Source organism: Chrysochloris asiatica, unplaced genomic scaffold (genome assembly GCF_000296735.1).
Source record: "Chrysochloris asiatica unplaced genomic scaffold, ChrAsi1.0 scaffold00066, whole genome shotgun sequence".
Classification (NCBI taxonomy): Eukaryota; Metazoa; Chordata; class Mammalia; order Afrosoricida; family Chrysochloridae; genus Chrysochloris; species Chrysochloris asiatica.
Genome location: NW_006408584.1, coordinates 10,361,635 through 10,374,238, shown reverse-complemented (window position 1 = coordinate 10,374,238; position 12,604 = coordinate 10,361,635). Strand labels below are relative to the sequence as shown.

At 38.9% G+C, this 12,604-nt stretch overlaps 1 protein-coding gene across 1 annotated transcript in view; it reads right to left on the bottom strand.

Moving 5' to 3' along the window:
- SH3RF1 (SH3 domain containing ring finger 1) overlaps window positions 1-12,604 on the bottom strand; it is a 280,420-nt gene that overhangs the window by 102,911 nt on the left and 164,905 nt on the right. The window contains exon 3 of the mRNA XM_006864534.1: window positions 1,697-1,972. Within this exon, the coding sequence (XP_006864596.1) occupies window positions 1,697-1,972 (276 nt within the window). The remainder of the gene's footprint in view (window positions 1-1,696; window positions 1,973-12,604) is intronic.

Sequence of the window (12,604 nt, the reverse complement as noted above, 5' to 3'; positions counted from 1 at the left end):
TTTCATACAGCTGTAAATTATGAACTCCTTTGCAAAAGGGGCTGTCTGCTTATTGATTGTTTAGAGTCATCTCAAATGCTTCATACTCCAGTTTCTTGAATCTCTATTTTAGACTAATTTTTAGATTCTTCTCACACACTCTCTGATAACATACCAAATGCCCATCCAAATGTATACTCTGCTTTTCTTTATATAAAAACAGTATTCTGTATAAAATTCCTAACCATTATCAATTCAGTACATCTATTCCTTCATGGGGGAAGGGAAAGAAAGACATTTACATATGAAATATGGAATATTTCATTTTGTGATATATAATTCAGTACTTTAGAATCCCTGAGTAGCGCACACACCCTTCAAACTGGCTTAGAATTAAATAGAGGTTCTAAATATGAAAATGATACCACATAGAGCATTAATCAAAATTATCCTTCATATAAAAATAGCCTATTAACAAAATTTCTTTCCTTGTGACATTAAGAAGACTCCTGTTGTTAAGCCAATTTCCACTCGTGTGAGCAGAGCAAAACTGTTCCACAGACCTTTTTTTTTTTTTTTTTTTAAGTTTTTATTGTGAATTGAGTGAAAGTTTACAGGGTACATCATCAGTTTAACATTCTACAAATTATATACTTTGTTTCATTACAATGATTATAATCCCCTCCATGTACCATCAGTTAACAGTATTTCTCTCTATTCATTTTAGCTTTTTAAAAAACACACAAACAAAAAAACCCACTCAAGCATAAATAATAATTTACACCACCAAAGGGCACATTCTGCAAGTTTGCCTCCTGGCCACCAGCTCTGTCCTTCTTGTCCCATGAATCTAGAGTCCTCAGCCACTCCCTTTCTCTATGTTCCCCATCTTTGCCTCCATTTCTGGTGTCCCTGCTTCTCTGAATAGGGTCCTACATTCTGCTTGTGCTCTTCTGCCTTGATGGTCCTAGCATCCTCTTTATCTGGACTGTAAGATTAACTAGTCCCTCATTTTCGTTAAGAAACATCTACCTTTACAATTGTGACAGTTGCAATTAGTCATGATAATAATTACTCACTACTGAACTCGGAAACCCTGTACAGGGTCGCTATGAGTCGGAACCAACTCCATGGTACATAACAACAACAACAACTGAATCATAAGAATCTTATCCCCATCTCCTTTTTTTTTTTTTTTAAGTTTTTATTGTGAATTATGTGGGTTTATATAGGAGAACATCAGTTTTACATTCATCCTATCTTATTTCGTTTCATTGAAATGATTACAATCCCCTCCATGCATCATCAAATAACCAAAGGGTACACCCCACAGGCCTGCTGCCTGGCCATCAGTACACAGCCCTTCTCCCTCCCTGGGTCCAGTGTCCCCAGCTGCTCCATCTGTCCACGTCATCATCTCTGGCATCACTGTTTTTCTGGATAGGGTCCAGCACTCTGCTCTTCTCACTTGATGTTCCCAGAGATCTCCACTCCTGGACACCACATACTTTTTAAGGTTGTGACTTTTCAGAAGCAGCTCTCTCCAGGCCTGCCTTCTGAAGCATCTCCTGTTGGGTTTTAACTGCCATCCTTCTGGCTAACAGTTGAGTGCTTGACTGTTAGCACCATTACTTCCAGGTATTTTGCAAAAAGAAATTCAAGCCATCTGGCTATGTACCCAGACATACAACCTGAAAATGATCTCATTCAAATTTACCTTTGCAAAGGGAAGGCAATCTTTATCCGCTTCCTTGTCTTTCACTTCAAAGTCATAAAGGGCTTTGCACTGAGGTGGGGGCTGAGGTAACGGTTTAATAATCTGCACAAAGTTGGTGGGGAAAAAGCCATGGATTCCGTTGACTTCCCCATGGTACCAATTTTCATCTACTTGTCGTCTCAAAATGATGATGTCACCTTTGCTGAATTTAAGGTCTCCAGGTTCTTTGCCTTCGTAGTTGTATAATGCTTTGGCACATGGTAACTGAGGTATACCCTGAAAGAAAAGAAATGCATTTTAATGCTAGGACTAGTGCAACAATGCTTCATTATTATTTTTTTAAAGGCAAGGTAACACGAACACTTTACTCTTTCAAGAAAATCTCACATTGAAAACTATATAAATAAGAAATATATAAATAAATACCAAATTCAAACAGAGCATCCACAGTGTGATAAGAACAGCAAGGAAATCCATGCGCCATCCACTACTGGCCTTCTGTTGCTAAATTTAACTTTAGCCTGCTGGCTGTCTTTGTCTTTCAAGGTGTCTCTCTGGTGGACTCAAACATTCAACCTTTTGGTTAACAGCAGAGAGCATTAAATGCATCATCATTTCCATGTTTAACTTAGTGGGAGCTTTTCCCTTATTTGGGGTTAGAACATAAAATGACTGCTGAGTCTGATTTCCTAGTAGTTGTTGTTATTGGTTGCCATCAAGTCAGTTCCATTTTCTAGAAACCCCACGAATGCAGAATAGAATTGCTCCAAAGGGTATCAGAAGTATGCTTGTCTTCCAAGATCTCCCTAGGTAGGTATGAACTACCAGCCTACAGGTTATTTGAGTATTTAACCATCTGGACTACCCAGGGACTCCTGACTTCCCAGTATAAATTCAATAAATTCATAAAAGTAAACTTAATTTATTTTGTCAACTACACATCAGGATACATGAAAAGCACAGAGAAGAAAAGTTTTAACATGAGCACAATTCATTAATTTACTAACTGCTCTTAAGTGTAATTGATCAAAGTAAGAATTTGGCTTTTGGGCAAAACTTTCTCTGATATTACTTTAAATGTGAGAAGTAGTTATAATTGCTCAGTAACTCAACAAGTATTTACTGAAGGCATACTATGTGCCAGGGTCTTCAATGTAACAGTGAACAAGGCCGTCACTGTCCCTGCCCTCTCAAAACTTATAATCTGTAAATGTACAAATATATGGTGTTTCACAATCTACGTGGTAACATTGCTCTTTCTTAAAAGAGCACTGTTAGACTGATAATGCTTAAAGAACAGATGAGGTTCTACATGTTGCTACATTGTATAAAGGTTATAAATGACAGGTTTAAAACTTGTGTGTATCTCCCCAAGGCAATTTAATCATCAAATGGATTAAACATGATACTTCTCAATGGTATTGGAGATACCCATTCTTGAGGCCTAGCTGTCACTTTAAAAAGATCTCTGGTCTCTCTGAGACACTGCTCCCTCTCATTGACTGAGAGGATAAATGGCAAATCAAACATATCTATAATAACTCACTAGAAAAGATCACAGGGCTCTGACTTTCACATAATTATTCATTGATCCATTCATAAAAAACAAACAAACAAAAAACCCCACAAACATTTATTGAGCTTTTTGCTTTACACCAGACAATGTGTCAGTACTGAGGATTTAAAGAGGAATAGGGCACAGTTGTGTCCTTAAAGGATAAGACAGTCAAGAGAACTATATAACACAATGTAGTAAATGCAATGAGTACTGGGGATATGATACGATATTGGTTTGCAGGGGCAGAGAGAGCACACAGATCTCTAGGGCTTAGAATGGTTGTCAAGTCAATCGCGAGCCCATGTGTGTCAGAATTCTATGTGCTCCACAGCGTTTTCAGTGGTTGATTTTTCAGAAGTTGATCAGCAAGTCTATCTTTGGAGGTGGAATCAAACTGAACCTTTTGACTAATCAGGTCTTGCATCAGTAACAGCAGTAGAACTTCAAGGTGGTGGTGTTAAGTATCATTGAGTAGATTTTGACTCAGCGACGCTGTATAGGGTTTCCAAGTAGTGGTTGGTAGGTTTGAACCATCAATCCTATGGTTAGAAGTTCAGTATTTCAGCACCAGGATTCCAGAACTTCATAGTATAGTGTTTAATAATTAGTTGGATTTCTTGTCAGAGAATTCGAGTCTGGTCTACCCACAGCCAAACTTTTTAACTAAATATTTTTATTTGGCTTAAGAGGAATAATAATGCTTGCTCTAAAAATGCTATTGGCAGTCATCTCGCCTTGGATTGGTCAACATGATGCTATGTTTAAATAATCAGAGCTATTTTGAGTGACCAATAAACTGGGAATCTAGCTTTCCAGAAGTTCTGATACTCTCACGTGCACTCTGAGTTTTAGACCCTAACTTGAAGCCTGCCTCCAATCACTCGACTTCTGATATTCAGTCTTGAACCTATCTTACAAGTGATGCTACTGTGCACTTTCATTTCACCAGAAGGGAATTAACCCATCAAGAACTCTGGTCCTTCATAATCTTGCAAACTTTGGTCATATGCCATTCAGTGTCCAACTCAGTGGAAGAAACAGTTCTGATTTTTGTCTATCCTCAATATATAATCTAATATGCTATCTATTAAAATCTGGTGATCCCAGGCTAACAGTATTCACAAGATAGGCATGAGGAAGTAAATAAACATAGCAATACATATTACTGTGGCAAAAACAGAGACAGAGAGAAAGAATGAGAGACCGAGACCGAGACCGAGACCAAGACCAAGAAAGAGAAAAAAAATTGGGCCAGAGAGAAGAGTACTTATAAGTATTATATTAACCTGACTCCTGTAACATAGCTGATGAGACTATAATCAGGCAATTTAGGTTAAAGGATGGGAGGTCAGTCTCCATGGGTTTGAATCCCACCTGGCCCACTTAGTAGTTGTATGATCTTGGGTAGATTAGCTACTTTGTTCTTCAGCATCTTCAGCTGGCTTGTGGTGAGGATCTAGTGAATTAATGTATGTAACCCACCACCAATGACCCAGTTCTATATGCATGAACCATTATCATCATCATCATCATCATCACCCAGGCCAAAAAGCCTGTTCACCACTGAAACAGCCTCTGACAGTGTGTTTGTGTCTTCGGGACTGGATGCTTCTCCTTTTGGAAGAATTCATGTAGCAAAATTACATTTTAATACATACTTACTGTATAACAATGCAAAGAAATGTTCTCCTAAGATAGCCTTCTGCATTTTGAAATGTGCATTTCTGAAGCACACGTTTATTTTCTGACTAGAATCCATTCATCTTCTGGTGAACAGAAGAAATTACAAATTCACTGACATGCACCGTTTAATAGGGGATGGCATTTTAGATGTGGCTGTAGTTCATCTTGACAGGGTTAATGTAAGGCATTGGAAGGCTGCATGAATTAATTCAAAATCCTATTACAAACTCAGTGACAAATAACTCTATTCACCATTATAGCCTGGCCTGTTCTCCATTTTCCCCATGCCAATTACTTCTGTTTGGCCCACTCTGTCCACATCTATGCCAGCCAAATCTATGCACCAAGATACAGATTTAGCACTCTTAGAAGTCATTCTGTACTTCTCTTTGAAGAGATCTGTAAAATTCCAAATGGCCTCAGTATGGTTCTTTTGTGATATGCTGATGGGGAAACTAAAGAAATGTATTTTCTTCACAGATAACTTCCACACACCAGTGGCCTAATCGACTTATTAACTTTTCCACCATAGCAAATCTATTAAGTGTTCCTCTAATCATCAACCATCCTTAATATGAGTGGCAAGGATACATTCTATAATAACAGTGATATACATTATGGTTAGCTTAGGGTCATATCCCTGTGATTTCAGCCCCAAATTAATTCATTTACACTGCTCACTACATTTTGACTGCTAAGGTTATTTCAGTGATCGATAACTACAGAAAAGGCATCACGAAGCTTGTGGCAATCGAACCCATCCACGAACAGACATTTGCGCATCTGGCTGTATTTTTCTACAGAGCTCTTTTAAATTGTAAGAGGCAGTTTGTGTCAAGAGTTTCACAGGGAGGTTTCCCACATTAAATAAAATGAATTCCACTCTGATTTCAAATCAAGCAAAGTTCAGTGATCTTTAAAAGACTTATTCCCACTCAGACTGCAGATGATTAAGGATAAATGGTTAAACCGCTTGGAAGAGCAATAAAAGAACGCATTTTCCCTTTGCAACATCTGAAGGATAAAGCCAAAACAATTGGGTTGATAGCCTAGGACTACTCTTGTGAGTAAAATACGTCCAGAGGCCATGGAGGCACTGCACTGCCTGCTCATTCATCTCCTCAGAAAGGTCTGGGAGTCCTGTCATCACACGGGCCCTCTGCCCTCAATGCCTTCCGCAGGCTTTCCAAACTGCTGCCTTTCTTCTGTATCCTCTCATCAGACCCCCGAGGATCTACAGGGCTTACATTTCACTTGGAGGCTTTCACTTGGCTACACATGAAAGGGAAGCTTAAAAGAAGAGAAAGCCAGGGAGAAACTGACTCTGCAATCTAACCTTGGGTTTGCAGCTGTCATTCATGCTGCCAGCTTTATCAAAAAGCTTGGCAATCTAGACAGGCCACGTATGATAAGGACCCTTAATCTAGAATATATTTCAATAAACAGTGACTACTGTGCTCATTTAAAAAAAGAATAAATATGATGGTGGACCAGTTTTACTTTCCACATTATTTTTACTTCTAAATTATACACCCAAGTATTTTATAGGACATTATAATCTTCATGAAACCTACACACAATTATTTCTGAATAAATGCTTTATATTTCCATATCAGTCCCATCGAGTGTATTCCAATATAGCTGGGAAAGTGCTACTGGATGATCTAGTTGAGATTCTAACAGGTAAATAAAACATTCACTGCCAATTTATTTTACAGACTCTAAATGCCAATGCCCAGATATGCATGCAAAGCAGTGTCTCTAAATTCAAATTACTTCATGCGTTTCTTACTGCACCATAAAGTAACAAGATTCAAAGACCTACTAAACAGAAATTTTTAGAAGATACTCTTATAGTGGGAATAGCTATAAAATGTGTATAATTTAGTAATTTGTTATGTCTAAAATCAGCATAAACTCTGGCTGGTTTCAGCTTGACTTTCAAAATTTTTTCAGAAAGAACTGAGGCACACAAAGAAATTATAGCACAAGGAAGTACTGTACACAGAGAAGCAAGTAGAAAAAATGGTTGAAAAAATTTATTTTTTAATGTCTTTTGTACAATGAACTAAACATTGACTGTTCCCCTACAAAGTGAAATATTTATCAGGATTCTATTAAATGAAAATATTGCTTCTTTACCAAAGTATTGGCCTCAAGTATTATCTTAAAAGGAGTCCTGATGTGGTGCTTGTAGGATAAGCACTGGTTTGAGCTGCAAGGTCAGAAGTTCAAAGTAGCCAGTTGCTCCTCAGAAACCCTATACAAATGGACTCAAAGGCACTTAATAATAATAATTGTCTTAAAATGTCTAGGTTCAAATGTGACTTGAACACTACCTAAAATGCATCAGCATCAAGATAAATATTACAAGTTATCTTTCTGAAACACTATCAGAAGGATCTGAGACTCTCATAATCCATCTTTTATTTGTTCTTTGCTTTAACACTTATTTGTGGAAAGTAGTGTGCTGGGCCACTTAGAGTTGATCATTTTCTTAGGCTTTCACCCCCTTGACCCCAAATTTTCTGCATAAAAATTTTCAAGTCAGACTAACTTTAATCAAGTCTGAGGAGAGCAATTATACAGAAACAGAAATTGAGGGGAAAAACATGTTTTCTTCATTTACATTTATTCTTTTTTGCCATTATTCAAATATCACAGTGTCCTCTTTAATTACATACTCATTTTCTTCAGCTTTCTCAAGGAGACTCTTGCCAACCAGACTTCCTCTTTTACTCCAGACCCGGTTCCATTGCCATCTGGATTAAGACAATGGGCTGACCAAGCCAGCCTTGGCACTTCTCTAGTGTCCTGGCAGCTTCTTTGTGCACTCAGATCTTGCACATACTCCATCACTCTCTCTCCACTCCCCAGTGTACACTCAGCTCCTATGCACTCTCCATCACTCTCCCAGTGCAAACTCAGGTCCTGCACACACTAGTTCCTTTTGCACACTCAGCTCCTGCACAAACCCATCACTCTCTCTCCACTCCCTCTGTGTACTGCTCCTGCTGACAACTCCTGATATCAAATCCAACACTTTTCACAGTCTCTGTATCAACTCTTGACCAAATAGCCATTAGGCAGTTAGAATTTTCAGCTTTGTTGTTTTTGAGCTGGTAATAATTTGAGAAACGGATAGAGGGAAAAGAGGGAAAACACTAGGGTAAGAGAGAAGAGATCAAACAAGCAGCCTTCTCACCAGTTTCCTGGGGTGAACTCTCACCATGACTTAATCATTTAAATTTACATTTACATAAGGAAGCTGAGGTCCAAAATGTTCAAGTATCTACATTGCATAAGAAGATCAAGAGTTTCCGAATTTAAAAAAAGAAAAGATATGAGAAACTTTGTTACTTTTTTCCTAGGAACTATAATGTGGCGAATAGATCAAGTGTATCTGTGGGAATGAGGCCAGACCCTATCCCCTTTCCCCCCACTCCCACTCTCCCAGTGTTGACGCTGTAGGTTAATGTGCTGGATTGCAAAGTCAGTTTGAAACTCCAGGTCCGCAGCTTAAGCTCATCAGCAGCTCCTTGTAAACATACAGGGTCACTATGAGTCTGAAATAACTCGATGGCACTACCAACAACTCTGCAAGAGGAGGTCCTGGTATGGTGGTGTAGAATCAGCACTGGACTGTTAACCACCAGGTTGGCAGTCCAAGCCCATCAGTTGTTCCTTGGAAACTATGCTTTGTTAAGTGCTGTGGAGTTGGTTCCAACCCACAGCAACCCTGTTTAGGGTTTCCAAAAGCAGCTGGTGAACTTGAACCACTGACCTTGCTGTTCAAACCGACTATACAGTCTAGCACATTAACCCACAGCGCCACATTGGAAACCCTATACAGGGTCATTATGAGTCAGGATTGACTTGACTACACTTAAAAACACTCTCCAGGTGAGCCGAAGGGGACACAGATTGAAAGACCAACACTGTAGGAGGAAAAGAGGACTAATGGATACTATTTAGAAAACACCTCTATTTAAGGAACAGAAAAATGTAGAAACTACAGAGGCAGGAAGAGAACTAGGAGAATGTATCCATAATAGCAAGAGTAATTCCTGAAGCACGGTCTAGTCCACATCACCTATGTTTTTACAATCTGGAGACGCTTCCCAATTACCTCTTAAATCAAATTAATGTTCTAAATCGTGAGTTTTATGGCCCTCTGTTTGCACTGACCATTCCACCTCATATTTTCCACTCCCATCAAGTGAGCCAGTCTGCTGTCATCACCTCCAACCTCAAACATGCCATTCTCCTCCTCCACCAAATTTCATCCAGAATATCCCATCTCTCTAGCTCCAGCTCCACACTGCGGAGAGTCCCCAGCCTTGTATATGTCTCGTTATACACCTGCAATTTATAATTATATTACATTAATTTCATTTGCATTTTTATATCAGCCTAGAAGACTGCTTTTGATGGTTTAGAATCAGATGTAAATAAGGCCAAGATCAGAGATCTGATTCTCATTTAGTTCAAAAAGATGGACTATTCCCAGACGTAACCATCACCTCTTTCAGGACTGACTTAGATTAAGCACTGGCCCCTGGGAGAAGATTCTCCCTCCTCACCCAGACCAGCACTGGCATTGTTGTTGTTACATGTTGTCGTGTCAGTTGTGACTCATAGTGACCCTGTTAAGGGTTTCTGAGGAGCAGCTGACGAGTTTGAACTGTTGACCACAATTGTGGTTCGCAGTCCAGTGCTGACCCTACAGTGACACACCAGAAGTCCAGAATTGGTATCACTTCCATGCAAATCCAGAGTGTCTTACATATATAGTTTTATCATGGTATTTATCTCATGGAATTTCAACTCTCAATTTACAAACCTGTCTGACTGGTACTTCCTTGTTGTTGTTGTTATTAGGTGCCAGTGAGTCAGTACCGACTCATAGCGAAGTGATGCACAGCAGAACAAAACACTGTCTGATCCTGGGCCAACCTCACTATTGTTGCCACACTTGAGTCCATTGATGCTACCACTTGGCCAATCCATCTTGTTGGGGTCTTCCTCTTTTTCTCTGACCCTCCACCCTACCAAACATGATATGCTTCTCCAGCAACTGCTCCCTCCTGACAATATGTCCAAAGTATGAGAGACGAAGTTTGGCCATGCTGGCCTCCAAGGAGCACTCCGGATGCACTTCTTCCAAAACGGATTTGTTTGTTCTTTTTGCAGACCATGGCACTTTCAATATTCTCCTCCAACAACATAACGCAAAAGCATCAATTCTTCTATCGTCTTCCTTATTCACTGTCCAACTTTTACATGCATATAAGGTTATTGAAAATACCATGGCTTGGGTCAGGCACACCTTAGTCCTCAAACTGACATCTTTGCTCTTCAACACTTTAAAAAGGTCTTGTGCAGCAGATTTGCATAATGCAATATGTCGTTTGAGTTCTTGACTGCTGCTTCCTTGAGTGTTGATAGTTGATCCAAGAAGATTGAAGTCCTTGACAACTTCAATCTTTTCTCCATTGAGAAAAGAAGGTTGTTTATTGGTCCAGTGGTGAGGATTTTTGTTTTCTTTACATTGAGATGCAATCCATACCGAAGGCTGTGCTCTTTGATCTTCATCAGTAAGTATTTTAAGTCTTCTTCACTTTCAGCAAGCAAGGCTGTATCATCTGCATATTGCAGGTTGTTAACGAGTCTTCCTCCAATCCTGATGCCATGTTTTTCTTCATATAACCCAGCTTCTCAGATTATTTGTTCAGCATACAGGTTAAGTAAGTATGGTGAAAGAATACAACCCTATCACACATCTTTCTTGATTTTAAACCATTCAGTGTTCCCATGTTCTGTTTGAACAACTGCCTCTTGGTCCATGTACGGATTCCTCATGAGCACAATTAAATGTTCTGGAATACTCATACTTTGCAATGTTGTCCATAGTGTGTCATGATCCACACAACCTAAAGCCTTTGCATTGTCAGTTAAACATAGGTAAACATCTTTCTGGTATTCTCTGCTTTCAGCCAAGGTCCATTGGACATCAACAATGAAGTTTTTTACTTGCATGGTCTTATAAAGGAAGTACCCAACGGACAAACAAATCATTAAAGAAAGCAAACCTTATGACTTCCTGGAAGCTAATAAGTATGCTAATAAGAATGCAGCTTTTGCAATATAATGCAAGAAATTCATATCAACTCATTGTTCTGAATATTAGTGTTTTCTGTTTCACTATATTTGTAACAATTAAGATTTGTTGTTCTTGTTAACCATCGTGGAGTTGGCCACGGACTCATGGTAATACTGTGGACCACAGAATCAGACACTGCCTGGCCCTGTGCCATCCTCATGACTGGTTGTGGATTAGACTGTTGTGACCTACAGGATTTGACTGGCTAATTTTCAGAAGTAGATTTCCAGGCCTTTCTTCCTAGTCTCTCAGATTGGAAGCTTCATTGAAATTTGTTCAGCATCATAGCAGCACACAAGTCACCACTGACAGAGCAGTAGTGGCTGTTTGTGATGTGCACTGACCAGGAATCATAATAATTAAGAAATGGTTTTACAAAGAGTAGGAAAATCTGCTGGAAAAATTTCCTGTAGTAACCATTTTAAGGGCTCATGACTCAGTAGGTTAAAAAGTTAAGTTTGTACCTGTTTGGGAATGGTTTGATTCCTAGCAGAGGAACTGCCCTGCTTCTGACCTACTTCAAGTCACTTATCTGATCCTGAGGTCTAGGGAAATAAATGGGAGGAATGACCATGTGTCAAGACCTCTGTAAACATCTTTTCTTATCCTTATAGAGATCCTTATCCTTACATACAATTCGAAATACAGAGAACAGGGGTGTGCAGAAGCAGGTTTTAATATTAAATAGGGAAGGCTTCATTCTAATTCAATTGCTCAGTTTTAATTTCCTTGTCCAATATTTTCATGAATATCTGTGCATGTCCATATAACTTAAACATGACACTAACTGTGGAAGATAGTTCATAATTTCAGAATTCAAGCAACATTAGAATAGACCCACAGTCAATTAATATTCAACAAAGGTGCAAAGGCAATTTAACTGGAGGAAGGGAAAAAAATGAGTCTTGACCACTATCTCACAGCTAAAATAAAAACCATTTGAGATGAATCCCAGAATGAAACGCAAACGTATATACTGTAAGGTTTCCATAAGAAAGCAGGAGAATATCTAATGGTGATGTGCGATGGAGTCAGTGCTGACTCACAAGGACCCTGCAGAGGGGGGTCTAAGGCTGTAATTCTTTAGGAGCGCAGAAAGCCTCATCTTTCTCCCATGGAACAGCTGGTAGTTTCAAACTGTTGACCTTGAGGTTAGCAGCCCGACTCATAACCACTAATCTACCAGAACTCTTTATCTTATTGATAGAATAGGCAAATATTTCTCATAGGCCATGAAAGCACTAACCATAAGAAGCTGATATATTGGATTTCTTAAAAATTTTAAAGTTTTGATCATTGAAAGAAACAATTAAAATGAAAGTCACAAACTGGGATAAATAGTCACAATACATACATTGGCAAAGAATTCAAATCTGGAAGTGTAAAGACTTTTTAAATCAACAACAGACACCCAAATTAAAAATAGGCAAAGGATCTGAACAGACACTTCCAAAAGAAAGATAGATGTATAGCCATTAAATATATTAAAGGTGCCCAACATCAT